The sequence below is a fragment of the Marmota marmota genome, unplaced genomic scaffold (genome assembly GCF_001458135.2).
Source record: "Marmota marmota marmota unplaced genomic scaffold, marMar, whole genome shotgun sequence".
Taxonomy (NCBI): Eukaryota; Metazoa; Chordata; class Mammalia; order Rodentia; family Sciuridae; genus Marmota; species Marmota marmota.
Window position 1 is genome coordinate 3,487,440 of NW_026000305.1, and position 16,666 is coordinate 3,504,105.

The 16,666-nt window shown below is 35.8% G+C and overlaps 1 protein-coding gene across 1 annotated transcript in view; it reads right to left on the minus strand.

Moving 5' to 3' along the window:
- Positions 1–5,783: 5,783 nt before the first annotated feature.
- The window catches only part of Cylc1 (cylicin 1), a 112,024-nt gene continuing 101,141 nt past the window's right edge, over positions 5,784–16,666 (minus strand). The window contains exon 5 of the mRNA XM_048797286.1: positions 5,784–6,200. Coding sequence (XP_048653243.1) covers positions 5,784–6,200 — 417 coding nt within the window. The remainder of the gene's footprint in view (positions 6,201–16,666) is intronic.

The window sequence follows — 16,666 nt, forward strand, 5'->3', positions numbered from 1 at the left end:
GAAGCAGGGCTTAGTCACTCTTGAAAGTTTCTAGTTCTTCATTTCTTCCAAGTCTCATAGTGTGATTGATCCAGTTATCTGCCTTCCTGGTGACTACCTCCCTGTGATACAGCTAGATGGAACTTACTTGACTCACACCATTAACCCACACACCCCACATGCAATGTGCAGATATGCTGCAGTGACCACCTCTCAGTCACAGAATAATTCCATGGAACTCATGAATGCTTGCTTTAAATACACCAATTAGAACACCATGAGGGAATCCTGCTTAGTTAACACCCTAGACTCCAGTAATGGTTTTAGCTGGCAGTTCTTGTTCTTTCTTACCACCTGCTGCTTGAACATTTGTAAGCTAGATAGTTTCCCCCTTCCCACTTGTTCTGTGAAATATGTTGCTCTCCTCTTTTTGGAATCTATAAGTAATACAATACTTCTACTCTTTCATGTGTTTTATCATGATGCTGCCACTGTATCTCTCCTTAAAGACACCAAAACTAAACTCTCTTCCCAGTCAGCACTCTCTAAGATGTTAGCTATCTTATTGGGAATAAACTGGATACAGTCCATACAAGAGTCTGAAATGCATCTGTCACTGTAAATAAGTCTCCTGTGAGAGGAATACTTGGCCACAGGCCAGATACTTAGGCAATCAGCTGTCACCCCATATGATAACTATCTCATGAAGGACATACTGTAAACATCCACAATAACTTCACCTGGAGACCCATCAGGACAGTGTAGAGTTTATAGACACTCTCCAGAGAGACATCTCAAAAACCAAATTAGAGGAAAATACAATATAATTTATGTACTTGAAGTCTATGAAATACATTTTAGGAGAAGTGTAAAATACATAGATATGGTAGGTGAAACTATTTTGTAGTTTATAGGATATATATTGAGACTAATAGGGGAGGAGAGATCTTGTGATGATACACAGCAGGAGAAAAGAGGAATATCCCAAGCAAACTTTAATAAGACTATTAAAGAGGGTTGCAGATAATATAAATTTGAAGATGATTACAATATTTGAATAGTAACACAGAAAATTTCTCTTATTTTGTTCATAGTAGCTCTATGAATATGTAGTGTTTCTTTATGTGGGGTGGGCAGATTTCATTATCAGAATATAAAGTTAAAGCTTCAAACAAACAAGCAAATAAAAAACTCATGTTAGGGTCAATATTTAGGAATTGGGAAAACATCCCAGCAAAATTAAAAAAGTTTTAAAAATATTAATAAAATTTATTATACAATAGAAGAGATTTGATCTATATACTATGATGTTTTCGTTAATAAAACATGTTTAATATTTCAGTATGGAATATGAGTGTGTAAAGTAGTTACTTAAGTGAAGTGACAAGAGTCTGAGATTTTAGTAACCACTCTAAACATTTTTGAAGTTTTAATAGGATACAAACAATTTGTGTACTCTATTCATATTGGGGGAATCTCAGAACAAGTGTGTGCAGTTTTGAAAATAAAGTGAATTTCCTCTCTGCACTTATGTGTTGATTGTTTAGTATACATGTTAAATTATTATAATTTTCTGTGATTCCCAAGAAACATTTTATAGCTTAAAACTGTACAAAGTAAGTAGCAGTTTGTGTATGAAAATAGTAAGATTACACTGAAACCAGTCCTATAAAAAATTTAGAGCTGTAATGACCCCTAGTGGAGAACATGAAGAATACACCCTAATCCAAAGGCTCCAAACACAAAGTGATGTTAAGGAGACAGAAATATTAGTCACCCGGATTTGATCAGTATATATTGTATATATGTATTGCTGTAGTCCATCAGTACGTGCAATTGTTATGAGTTAGAAATATTTTAAAATAAAAATATTTAAGGAGATGGTAATGTTAACTATCCTGATTTGATTACAACACACTGTATAAGTGTCATTTTTTTACACTCTGCCCCACAGATTTATACAATTAAGATAGTAACTTATTTAAAAAGACTTGAAAGTAACTTAAGGACTTTGAAAGTAACCTTAAGGACTTTGTTTAGTTTTACTACCAGGAGCCTGAACAAGCTCTCATGGTGAACATCAAAGTAAAATGATGTTGTATTTGGGAGCAGGGTGGGGGAATATAACCATTTTACAATATATTCATGGGGAAATAGTCATTTAAAATACTCCCAACATGCCTGTTTTCCACTGCAGGTTTTTTTTAATGCATGTACTTTTGTTTTATTTTTTGCTTTTTGCATTACAATTCTTATTACACATATATACCACAATTTTTCAATCTCTGATTGTATATAAAGTATGTTGACACACATACATGTACTTTGGATAATGATATCCATCACATTGCACCATCCTTGCTACTTCCCTGCCTCCTCACTTTCCCTCTCTCCCCTCTTCCCTATCTAGAATTCATCTATTCCTCCCATGTTCCCCCTCCCTACCCACTATGAGTCAGCCTCCTACTATCGGAGAAAACGTTCAGCATTTTTTTTTTTTTTTTGCAATTGGCTAATTTTAATCTCCTCCTTATTGATTTCTGTGACCCATTGTTTGTTGAGAGCCATGGCCGGGTCAAGATGGTGCCTGACATTTTGCCAGAAGGAGCAGTTCATGCTGCCTCAGGTGCCCACTATTTTTTAGCTCTCGCGGAGTTCCTAGAGAGTTCTCGTGGATGGAATGCGAGGGTTGAGTTCCGGTTGAGTGCTCGAAAAGTTCCCCATTCCGGTGAAGCTCTTGGGGGAGTTCCTGAAGAGTTCGCGTGGGCTGTGTGTGGTGTGGGTTCTAAAAATAAAGTTCGGTCCTGCTTGAATCTTCAAGTGGCTTGTGATTTGTGCCCAGCCAGACTGCGGCAATTGTTCATTCAGTAGCATATTGTTTAGTCTCCAGGTGATGGAGAAATTTTTATTTTGTTGTTGATTTCTAATTTCATTCCATTATGATCTGATAAAATGCATGGTAGTATCCCTACTTTTTTGTATTTGCTAAGAGTTGCTTTGTGGCATAGTATATGGTTTATTTTTGAGGATCCATGTGCTGCTGAGAAGAAAGTGTTTCTACTTGATGCAGGTTGAAATATTCTATATATGTCAATTAAGTCTAAGTTATTGATTGTATTATTGAGTTCTATAATTTCTTTATTCAACTTTTGTTTGGAAGATATATCCAGTGCTGAGCGAGGTGTGTTAAAGTCACCCAAGATTATTGTGTTGTGGTCAATTTGACTCTTGAACTTGAGAAGAGTTTGATGAACATAGCTTCACCATTGTTTGGGGCATATATATTTATGATTGTTATGCATTGTTGGTGTATGGTTCCCTTGAGCAGTATGTAATGTTCATCTTTATCCCTTTTGATTAACCTTGGCTTGAAGTCTACTTTGTTTGATATGAGTATGGAAACCCCTGCTTGCTTCCAAGGTCCATGTGAGTGGTATGATTTTTCCCAACCTTTCACCTTTAGTCTGTGTATGTCTTTTCCTATAAGATGAGTCTCCTGGAGGCAGCATATTGTTGGGTCTTTTTTTAATCCAATCTACTAGCCTATGTCTTTTGATTGGTGAATTTAAGCCATTAACATTTAGGGTTACTTTTGAGACGTGGTTTGTATTTCCAGCCATACGTGTTTATTCTTGTTATTTAACTTGTATTGGTTTTCCTCTTTGATTAGATTTTCCTTTAGTGTACTACCTCCCTCTGCTGATTTTCATTGATTTTTTTTTCATTGTCTCTTCAGGAAATATTTTGCCAAGGATGTTTTGTAGTGACAGTTTTCTAGCTATAAATTCTTTTAACTTTTGTTTATCTTGGAAGGTTTTTATTACATCTTCAAATATAAAGCTTAATTTTGCTGGATACAAAATTCTTGGTTGGCACCCATTATCTTTCAGCATTTAAAATATGTTGTTCCAGGATCTTCTACTTTTCAGGGTCTGTGTTGAAAAATCTGCTGTTAACCTAATTGGTTTTCCCTTATATGTAATATGATTCCTTTCTCTTGTGGCTTTTAAGATTCTCTCATTATTCTGTATGTTGAGCATTTTTATTATAATGTGTCTTGATGTGGATCTGTTGTGATTTTGTATATTCGGTGTCCTGTAGGCTTCTTGAATTTAAATTTCCAATTAATTATTTATGTTTGGAAAGTTTTCTGATATTATTTCATTGAATAGTTTGTTCATTCCTTTGATTTGGCCCTCTATGCCTTGCTCTATCTCACTAACTCTTAAATTTGGTCTTTTTATGCTATCCTGTATATGAATGTTCTGCTCAGGAGTTCTTATTATTTTCACTGTGTGGTCTAAGTTTTTTTTAATATGATTTATTTGATATTCATTGTCTGATGTCCTATCTTCTAAGTGGTCTACTTTGTTGGTGATGCTTTCATTTGAGTTTTTAATTTGGTTTATTATTTCTGTCATTTCAAGGATTTCTGTATTTTATTTGTTTGTTTGTTTTAGAACCTCTATCTCCTTGTTGAGGTGATCTTTTGCTTCATAGATTTGTTTATGAGCTCATTGTTGAAGTGATCTTTCACTGCTTGTATTTGTTCTCTTATGTTTTCTTTGAGATCCCAAAACGTTTTACTATGTATATCCTGAAATCTTTCTCTGTTTTTTTTTTTTTTTTCTGCTGTAGCTGCCAATGCTTCTAATGATTCGGTGTCTGGTGCTTTCTTCCTTGTCTTTTTATGTTGCTCATGTGTCTTCCTTTCCAGCTCTGTGCATCTGGTGTGTTATTTTCTTACCCTATAGATCTGAAGTGCTCTTATAGAGTTCCAAGATCTCTCCTTTGTGGGGAAGGACAATGTTCACAGATCCCAATATCAACAATACATTGCCTACGAACAAACTATTGTTATTAGGACATTTGCAGTTTAGTCTCAATGTCCAGAAATGTTGGATTCAATTATTGTTTAAAATATAATCAGTAGTTTCATAAAAACATTTGTAGTTTCTGGTGGTGGACAATGAACTGGGCGTCAGGAGTAGGATGATATGTTGAAGGGAAAATATGTAATGGTATAGAGTTAATATATCTTAGGAAATGTGAAGGAGAAATCTAGTGAAGAGGGTTAGTAGCAGGAGAATGGATAGGAGGTAATTTGGGGTAGACAATTACAGGGGAAGACAGTAGAGTACATAAAACAAACACAAATGTGTATTTAGAAAAATGCAGAATTTTAAAATAGTATAATTTGGAGGGTGAAGGAAGAAGAAAGATAAAAAGGGAAAGAAAGAAAAAAAGAGAGACAAAAAAGAAAAAAAAAGTAAAAAAAAGTTTGTAGTTCCTCTATATTACATTGTTTGGGTGACTCAGTCCTCAAAGTCCTATTTCATGCAAAGTTCTTAGTTTTACATATGTTGGGGATGTGAGGGCCAGAGAATAGATGTGTAGGAGAGAAAGAAGAGGAAAAAAAGAATAGAAAAGAATGCTTTTCATGCTTCTCTTATCATCTAGTAGGTAGAGTTGTCAGTTTTAAGCTGGTGACTCTGCCCTCAGGATGGTGAAGGTAACCAGGGTGAGAAGGCTGGACCTGGTGTGGATTATCTGGAAGCAGGGAGTTCAGCTAACCAGGCCCAGCAGGGAAATTGTGCCTCAGGGGTCATTTTTTGTGACCACTCATTCAATATGAGCCCCCGGTATCTTCTCCCTCTCTTGCCTGGGGATTTCCCAAATCCTGATCTTTTATGCCCCAGACTTTAGTCCCCTCCCCTCTCTTACTTATCAGGCCCCAACTGTGGGACCTCTCACCCCCAGGCTCATACCAGGTGGGTGGTGCCCTGTTCACACTGCACTCCTGTTCAACTGAGAGTTGTTCTTGTGTTGGGTGACCACTGTGCTGAGTTAATGCTGCTAGGGAGGGAGGAGGAATTGGCAATCAGGTACCAGCTCAAATGGTGATCCAATCTGATAGCCACGACCACCACCAAATGATGAGGAAGGTTTTCCAAAATGGTGTTGGTCTGCTTCCAGAGACGCAGTGTCTGGTGTTGTGGGGGGAGCACGTGATGGTCTTGTGCTGTGGATAGGTAGCAGCCGAGTGACCTGCGTGGGAAGAGAGCACAGTCTGGAGTTCTGCAGAGGTGCTGGTAGGTGTTTCTAATAAGCCGCTTGTGAGCCATGCCTGAGCTAGAACTGCGGGGCTTTGAGTCTGGAGTCTGGAGACTCAAGCCCAGAGGCTCTGATTTCTGCATGGGTGGCTGCAACGCTGGTGATTTCTGTGAAAATCCACTATATCTTCAGGGGTCTTAACTAGAGAGAAATCTACTGTTTCTTCTGTCCGAAGGCATAGATAATTGGATGGTATGATAATTTATTTTATGTGTCAAAATTCAATAGCCACAGCAGTTGGATATGTGGATAAAAACTATTCTAGGCATGATTATGAAGGTATTTTTAGATAAGGTTAACAATTGAATCACTAGATTTTAGCAAAACACATTATATTCCATAAAGGGGGTGGTTATTATCCAAAGCCATAAGAGATAAACAACTGTTTTCCCATGAAGTAAAGGGATTTCTGCCAGCAGATTGCCTTTGGACTCAAGCTACAATATCAACTCTTCTTTGGGTTTCCAGGTATCCTCTTGGTATGGCATGGCTTTTCTGTGAAACCATGACTAATATAAATTTGGTGTCAAGTGTGGTTTTAGAACAGGCTTAAGGATAAGTTTTCTGAATTGCTTCTGTAGTTTTTGGAATTAGTTCACTAATCTGATATTAAGGTCTCTATTTCCAGTAGTAAAGGGAACCCTCAAAATCCAGATCATGATATAGCAGTAGTAATATGACAGATATCTTTATTAGATATACCTAATGAAATGCTCAGGAGATGCAACGTTCTGAGTGACTGTGTATATGATACTTTCAAACATTTTTTTCTCAAACTCAATCACTATAATGAGATTCATTGGTTTATCCTTATTCTACTAGGCAAACTGGGAAAAGAAAAGGATAAGCTCAGGGATTCAAATTCCCAGCTCAAACACTGCATAAATGAATGGAAAATGTCTACATCTGTTCTTAAAGAGAGCTGTATTTCTTTAGCTACAGAGCTAAATTTGAGGAGAACTGAACTTAGAAGCTCATCCTATGGGTGTCTGAGTACCAAAGAAAATTGAATTTACAGTTTTGTAAGGGTATATACTGTTAAAATGAGTGCATTATTTGAGGACAGATTAGATCCTGGTAATTGGAATGTGGTAGATCCTTATGAAGTCAGGGGCACTGAACCCACAAATTGTGATGGTTCCGTGCTAGTTGAAATAGCTCTTCAACCCCTGCCTCACAAGGTTAACACTGTTTGCCTGAGGAAACTGTAATGGATTTCCTTGAGGTGATTACACTGAAAAACACTTCTCACTCTTAGGAACTAATCCCACCATCCTTCTTTGTTTATAGAACTATGCCTAGACTTAAGTACCAGCAGATTCCAACGAGTGAGGAAAAAAAGTATGACTTATGAGGAGCCATTTCACACTTCAAAAATTACATGACTTTTTCAATTTATACAGACATAAATCTGGTAAATATGCATAGGAATTGATACTAAAATGTGGGAAAGTGGGAAAAAGAGAAAAATATTGGATCAGGCCTGACTTTATGGACATAGAACCATTAAGCAGAGATTCTGGATTTAATGTTGCTGCTTGGGAGAAAAAAACACACTAGTGATTTATTGGCTAAAACATGGACTAAAAGGTAAATTGCAGATCATAAGGAAGGCAGACGATAGGGAAAGGGAGAGTAAGGAGGAAAAATGATCAATATGTGCTATATACATGTTTAAATATACAATAAAACTCAATGTTCTGTATAACTAGAAAACATTGGCTTACAACAAATTAAATTGGAATAACAGACCTGCTTAGATGCATTGTAGAGAAGAAAATGATTCAGAGGCCTAGATAGATTGGAATATTAGAATGAATTATGAATTATGAACTGCTTTCCCACAATGGGGTGTCTAGATGACACACATTTCTCCACAACTATGAAATAAATTGTTAGGGAAGCTCCAACATTCTTGAAGAATCCTTCTTTACATATTATATACCACAATGTGAACTGTTGCTACTGAGTTGCAAAACCAAAGTGTAATGTGAGTAAGTGGGTCCTGGGGTGGCACAGCCATATGGTGGCACTTGATCATCAAAGTAAATGTGTGTAAGATTAACGTGATGGAGAGTGGAATTAAAGCTGGAAATAGAATAGTTTGACTTAAAAGATGTTTGTCATTAGATAGTTGACCATGGTGCCCCTAAAAATAAAATTGATGGGAAATATGCTGAATTCTTACTTGATCTCTGTAAGTAGAATTGTGCCGCAGTCTGGCTGGGCACAATCAGGAGCCACTTGTCAAAAGAAACTAACTTTATTTTTAGAACCACACACGCCAAACAAAACAGCTCCTCAGGAAAAACCCTCAGAGCCCCAACTGCCACCACCGGCTTCCCACAAGCCTCTCCCTCAACCACAAGCCTCACCACCTCCCCCCATCCTCCTGCTCTTGAGGCCGATTGGCTGGGTTGCGTGGGCGGAGCCAAAAAAGTCCCCCAATGAGCAGCTCCGTGGTCTGAAAGGGCAGGGAAACAGCCCAATGAGCATCACCGCAGAGGAGCCAATCAGCTAGATGTTGCTGGGGCCGCTGTGAGCCAATCATCAGCTGGCAGTCTGAAAGGGCGGGGAAACAGCTCAATGAGCATCTCCAATGAGCATCACCCCAGAGGAGCCAATCAGTTAGATGTTGCTGGGGCCGCTGTGAGTCCGCAGCTGTTTGCTGGCAGCTGGAAGTTTGCTGGGGTCCCTTCGGCTGTGGCTTTCAACAGAATTGCTCTAGGATGATGCAGCAAAAAATCTAACCCAAATCCTACAAACAGTGCATCATAGTTCCTTAATCAAATTCTCAACTTTAGCCAATTTGCAGAGACAAAAATCTCTTGAATCAAGAGCATATCACATCCCATTGAGAAAACCAAGATATGCCAAAATTTACTCTTTTAATTTTGTCCCCAGCCCCCCCAGACAATTATGACCTTATACCAAGGCGAATTTTCACTGGTAAAATTAGATAACTAAAACTTAGGGGATTACTGGACCCTGACTCTGAGCTGACATTAATTTCAAGTAGCCCAAACGTCTCTCTGGCTCACCATATTGAAGAAAGTATTTATGCAGTTCAGGTGATCAATGGAATTTTAGCAAAAGGCTGTCTCACAGTTGGGTTTCTGAACTATCCTGTGATTATTTCCCCAGTTCTGGAGTGCATAATTGGAATAGATATACTCAGCAGCTAGCATAATTCTCTCATTGGCACCTTGACTTATGAAGTGAGGATTATTATGGTAGGAAAGGCCAAACGAAAGCCACTAGAAAAGTCTCTATCATAGGAAATAGTAAACCAAAAGTAATACTACATTTCTGAAGGAACTGAAGAGATTAGGTATTATCTATCCACTAACCTATAATGTCAGACATGCATAGTACACTCCATCATCAAATGGAAATTATATATATCACTTTGGGTTTGAGGAGACCCTGAGATACAAGTAGGTTACATGACAAATTAGCCCAGAATGTCCAAAGTCCTAGATTCTGATACAGTTCTTTCTTCCAGCCTACACGTTTGGCCTAATGGGGAATTTTCTATATTCTGTTGATAGAGGAAAAGAAAACTTGAGCCTAGTTTACATATATTCTGTATGGTTTGCAGATACCACCAGGACATTGAAAACTTCATCACTATAGCCCTTTTCACGACATTTCTTTACAGGAAAGTGGGGAATAAAAATCCTCCCAGTAGGCAAAACTTTTAGCTGTGCACCTGTTTGTTCACTTTGCTTGGAAGGAGACATGGTCAGATATATAATTATATACTGATTCATGAGTTATGTCTCATGATTTGAGTGGATGGTCAAATATATCAAAATGATTGAAAATTTGGTGATAAAAAAGCTCTGAAGGACTGAGTAATTAGCTCAGAAATGGAGAGATTGCTCATCCCTACCCTCTGGTAATCACTTTTTTTGTCTGTTTGCTTCTATGAGTTGAACTCTGTTGGTTCCACATATAAGTGAGATGATACTATATATGTCTTTCTATGACTGCCTTATTTCTCTTTGCATAATGGCCTCCAGCTTCATCTATATTGTTGGAAATTAAAAGGGTTTTCTTCTTTTTAAATGTTAAATAATCTTACACTGTATATACCTACCACACTTTCTTTATCCATTCATTCTTTGAGGGATGCTTATGTTGATTGCATATATTGGCTATTGTGAGTAATGCTGCAATGGATATCATAATACAGATACATATTTGATATACTGATGTAACCTACGGATGGATACACACACACACACACACACACACACTCAGTCAGTGGGATTGGGATTGCTGGATCATATGGTAGTTCTATTTGTAAATTTTTTGGGAAACCTCCATACAGTTTTCCACAATGGCTAAACCAACTTATGCTCTCACAATGTACAAGAGTTCCCTTTCTTCGTGTTCTCATCATCACTTGTTACCCTTTATATTTTTGAAAATAACTATTCTAACATATGTTGGATGATGTCTCATTTTGGTGTAGAGTTGCATTTCTCTAATGATTAATGATGTTGAATATGTACATATATATATTTATATATATAAAATATAACATATATATATAACATATATAAATTATTAATGATACATGATAATAATACTATTTCAAGTAATGTCTATTCACTTACTTCACCCAGTTTTAAATGGAGCTATTAGTTTTCTAACTGTTGAGTCAGTTTTCTTACATACATTTGATATTAACTTCTAATCATGTATGGTTTGCAAACATAGTCTCACATTAAAAAGGTTGTCTCTTCACTATGATGATTATTTCTTTGCCATGCAGAAGCATTTTAGTATGATATATTTTTGATTGTTTGATTTTATTTCTGTTGTCTATGCTTTTGGGGGCTTATCTAAGCATTCATTGGCTAGACAAATGTAATGGTGTTTCCACTTATGTTTTCTTCGAGAAGTTTCGACGTTTTCAGTGTTATGTTTAACTAATACATTTGAGTTGATTTTTGCATTTGATATGAGGTTCTAATTTCATTATTTTGCATGTGGCATGAATGTTTTTTTATTAATTGGAATTATTTTATTATCATCAATATTTACAAAGTTTGTGCAACATTATAAAATGTACTGATTTTTAAAAAATCTATACATTAAGAAAAAATAAAATATCAAATCCAACGAAATAAACATGATAAAATCAGTAATAAAAGTTAATGAATAAGAGTATTTACAGAATCCTGAAATAATTTATGTACATGCAAAGGTGTATTGACACTATGTTATTAAAAATTTTAGGAATATATCAATGAAAAACATGTTTAAGAAAAATTGATGGGAAAAAGTAGTGAAGACAACACTATGTAAAATATTGTTTAATTTTTGTTAATATAAATCATGTAGCATTTCCACATTTTCATGAACTTGCTGGCAATATCTTACACCACTTATTTCTCTAACATGTACAAGAAACACATTGCTTAAGGAATCTTTAATATGGCAGGCAGTGATAACAGAATAACTGTAGTTTAAAAAATACAAAAGACTACTCAAATCCAAGATGGGAATAACATTAGAATCAATAGCAACTTAATATCTAAATAACATACATTTTCTTTGTAACTGCATATAAATTATGTAATATAGATACATACAAAATCACCTAAAACACACGTAATTACTCTAAATTATATATACAATATAATATATATTTAACATATATTATATATATTATATACAATATATATAGTTCCCAAAGCCTAGATAAAATTAATATTCTCTTATGAATATTGCCTGAAATTTATTTCAAGCAAAATCATTAAAAAACTTGTTAGTTAAAATTTATTTTGGGGTTGGGTTGTGGCTCAGTAGTAGAGCACTTGTTTATCACATGCAAGGCCCTGGGTTCAATTCTAAGCACCACATAAAAGTAAATAAATAAAGGTATCGTGTCCAACTACAACTAAAAAATAAATATTTAAAAAATATTTTATTATTAAACTTTTTTTCAGTTTGAAACTATCAAGTTGTTTGTTTGCCTTAGGCCCAGTTATATAAAACTATGTGAATATTTGTAACTATTATTTTCTTTTTTAATCCTATTAATAATTAGAGCTTGATTTCTATTAATTCTGCAAGAACATTTATGCAAACTGTGTATGTCAAGCCAGTATCTTGATATTTATATACAACCACAAGAAAGTAATCCTAATTAGAATAAGTTATACTCCATGCATATATATACATCAAAATACATTCTACTGTCATGTACAGATAAAAAGAACAAACAAATTAAACAATCAAAACTACTAAATTAAACAATCAAAACTATTAAAAATACTACATGTATACATAAAGATTAATTTTTTGTTCATTTGAAGTAAAATATTATATATAAATATCAAAATAGTGTATGAATGTTTACCAACACAATTTATTATAGAGATGTTCCTTTCTCTATTGTGTGTGTTTTTTTTTTTTTTTTTTAATTTTTTATTGTGGGTTGTTCAAAACGTTACAAATTTCTTGGCATATCATATTTGACACTTTGATTCAAGTGGGTTATGAACTCCCACCTTCACCCCATACACAGATTGCAGAATCACATCAGTTACACATCCATTGATTTACAAATTGTGTGTTTTTAACATATTTTTCAAAAATAAGTTGATCATAAATATGTGGAATTTTTTCCTGGGTTCTCTATTCTGTTTTTTGTTTACATGTTTATGTTTTTTTAGAGATTTTATTTATATACAGTATTTATGTTCATTTTGACAAAATTATATATGCATGGAGTGTAATTTACTCCATTTTAGTCCCTGTTCCCACTCCCTTTGTCCCTACCCCTATTCTCCTATAAAACTATACATTGCATGAGATAGTGGGATTACAGTTTCTCAAGTGAAGAGAAAATAGGGTATGAAGACAAGAGAAAATTTGAAATATGTAAAAAGTGAACAGAGGAGAGGCTGGGACTAGGTAGCAAATGATAGCTATAAAGAATTTGGAGTAAAATATAAAGTAAAAAAAAAAAGAGAGGGAGGAATAAGGAACGGAAATTTGGTCATTAGTAGGAGAAGAGAGACAAGAAGGGGCAATTACAGGGATATAAAACAAGGTTTAAATACACAAATGTAACCAAAATAACTCAAACCACTTATAATTATATCCCACCTAAGTTAAATCAATCCTAAATATAAACAGGTGATGAAGAAAGCAACTAAACTGAAAATAAAATTATTTTAACAATCCATGAAGTGAGAACATACATACCTTCATGTCTCCCCCACTGTCTCACAGAAGGGAACTGGAAAAATAATAAATATGATTAAATTAAAATTGAAAAAAAAGGAAAATTTAAATTTAAAAGAAGAGGAAAATAATGGGAATGTGGAAATAAGAAAAATGATTAAAATATTAATGAGAAATAAAGGGCTTGTTTCTGCTGAAGTGGTTGAAGCTATTGGCAAAATTATTATTATTTTTAAAAATTGGGCTCTTTAACCCTTCCATCAACAATTGAGTGCCGTTAATTTCAATGTCTTTGTTCCTTATTTAGTTGCCAGCCATTGTTGCTAGGAGCCCACACTCATAGTAACTCTCAATTTCTTGTCTCCAGATATAGAATGGGATAGACTGGTGAATGATTAGAAATTTTGTATTCCTGTAGTGGGGGTGGTGCAGAGTTTTAAGTTGGAAGTTCCAGTAGTTGGGATTTAGACATTTGGATTTCTGTTAATTTGTATTTGAGATTGGATACATACCCCTTATTGCTGAGGGGATGTTTTCTTGCTGGACATTTGGGTGAGTTGTCCAAAATCAGCCCTTGACAGCAGACAGTCCTATTTGTCCATTATTGATATCTTCCTATTAGCTCTTATGGGGCACCAACAACAAAGGGAACTCTCTTTCCTTGGTATTCAGAGCCTCTAGGCACAATTTTCTCTGCAGTTATATCAGTCACACTGGTCAGGGCACATGCTGGGGCTCATAATATATGACTGCTGGGTAAGTGGGCACCTACTTTATGAGTTGCCAGTTCCCTGCCTCTATTTGCAGATCTGCATTACTTATAAATAGTTCCTGCACTAGTGACCCCAGTTACCATTGTTTTTAATTCAACAACTTTCTCTACTGACTCTGGGTTCATTTATTTCAGCCTCCCTCTCTATTTCACAAGTCCCCAAGTTTATTCTGCTGTGCTTTCCTTTTTGCATGTGCTTCCTCTCCTTTCAGTACTGTGGCTACTGACACTGCCACCAGCCAAGCTAGACCAACTAAAATGTATTGTTTCTTTTTTTACCTTTGCTTTATTTATTTTTACATGGTGCTGAGGATTGAACCCAATGCTTCACATGTGTGAGGCTAGCACTCTACCACTGAGCTATAACCCCTGACCCTATTATTTCTTACATTATTTTCAAATCATACAATTTATATGTCTCTATGGTTTCTTTTACTATCTACTATTGAATTTCAGTGAGTTCCCTTAGTTAACCTTCTTTCAGAGCCGTCTTTCTGCTTTATAAGTCTGGTGCTGAAGAATTGCTGGTATGCATATTCTTCTTTAAATCTGCCATCTTCTCTGTGTGTCAGGTTTATGCCAGTATCTTGCTGTTTTGTTAACATCGCTTTGAAGTATGTTTTGAAGTCAGGCATTGTGGTGCCTCCAGCTTTGTTGTTGTTGTTGTTGTTGTTGTTGTTGTTCTTCTTCTTCTTCTTCTTCTTCTTCTTCTTCTTCTTCTTCTTCTAATCAAGAATTGCTTTAGCTATTTGGGAGGTGTGTGTGTGTGTGTGTGTGTGTGTGTGTTTTCATATTTTGCCAGTGTTTTTCTGGTTCTTCGAAGAATACCATCCCAACTGGGATTGAAATTTCATTAAATCTTTATATTGCTATGTGTATTTTGGATATTTTAGCAGTATCAATTTGTCCAATTCATGAACGAAGGGTAGCTTTCCTCTTATTTGTGTATTCCTCAATTTCTTTCATCAATATTTTATAGTTTTTGTTATTCAGATCTTTCATTTGCTTGATTACATTTATTTTTAAATATTTTAATTTTGTAGTTAAGGTAAATAGGATTGCTTTCTCAATTTATCCTATTCTTTTATTCTTTGTATATAGAACTATAAGTGACTTTTATATGTTGATTTCAAGTCTGGCAACTTTAATGAATTTATTGATTAGTTTTACCAGTTTATTTTTCTGGTGTGTGTGTGTGTGTGTGTGTGTGTGTGTGTTTAGTCTTTAGGATTTTCTATATATAAAATCATGTTTTCTGCAAATATGGACAATTTACCTTCTTTACTAGCATGCCTTTTTTTTCTTTCTTTCTTTCTTTCACTTAATTTCTCTAGTTAGGACTATCAATATTTGTTGAACAGAATACGAGAGTGGCTATTCTTTTATTTCTGATCCTAAGGGAAAAGTTTTCAACTTTTCACTGTTAGTTTGGTGTTATCCACAAGATGATTGTAGATAGCCTTTATTGTGCTTACTGATACTGCTAATCTTTGTTCTTTGATCCTTGGCATCTCCTTGCATCTCAAACATACTGATATCAATAGCAATTCTTCCTACATGGATACTGTGTATTTTTTCTTCACCATATTGTTGCAGAATGTTTGAACCCTCTTTAGGCTACTTTGATTTGTGTATAGTTGTGCATNTATATATATATATATATATATATATATATATATATATATATATATAAATTTATTACTAAGACCAATGTCTAGGATTTTTCCCAGTTTCCTTTCTAGGAGTTTTAGTGTATAGTCATTTAAGTTCTTAATCCATCCTGAATTAATTTGTGTGAGTGATATTATTTAGAGTTCCAATTTAGTTGTATTAAATATGGATATCCATTTTTTCCCACCACCATTTGAAATACTATCTTGATAATTGAGCTGCCCATAGCCATTGCAGTAGGGATTGTCTACATCTTGAAACTCTGCAGCTGTCACCATAGCCATCTTGATACAGCAGCCTCTGTCTTGGGACACTGGCCAGGGCCTGGAAGCCCAACATTAAGATTACTTGCTGATCACCACTGATTGTCTGTTCTTTGCCCATTTGTGCACCTTTTGCCTGCTCACACCAGCCTTTCACCAGCGCATTGCCTGCTGCCCAACATTCACTTGCCAATTGCCTGCCCTTTGCCCATAGACTACCCACTATTTGCCCATGGATTGGCTCACTGATGCCTGTAAGTCCATTGTCAGTGTACCCACAGGTTTGGTTACATGCGATTGCTGCCATCTTGGGACACTGGCCAGGGCTTGGGAGTTCAGGGCCAAGGGGCCTGCAGGTTTGCCAACACCATCCCTGAAATTTGGGGCATGGCTATCTCAGTCCGGAGACACTGGCCAAAGTCTGGTGATATATTGTCAGTGTACCTGCAGGTCTGCTTGCACCTGAGGTCTTCCTGCTGGTTATGCTAGTGGCTGACATCTGGCTGCCACTTTGCAGGGATGCTCCTTTGTGTGAGCACATCCCTTGTTGTCTCTCTGAAAGTTGAAACAGCGTTGAGATCTTGGAATTTCAGCAAAGCACAGCCTAGGGAATCTAAAGCCCAAATCTCTCATATTGCAGCTGAGTGTGCTTGGTGGAGGG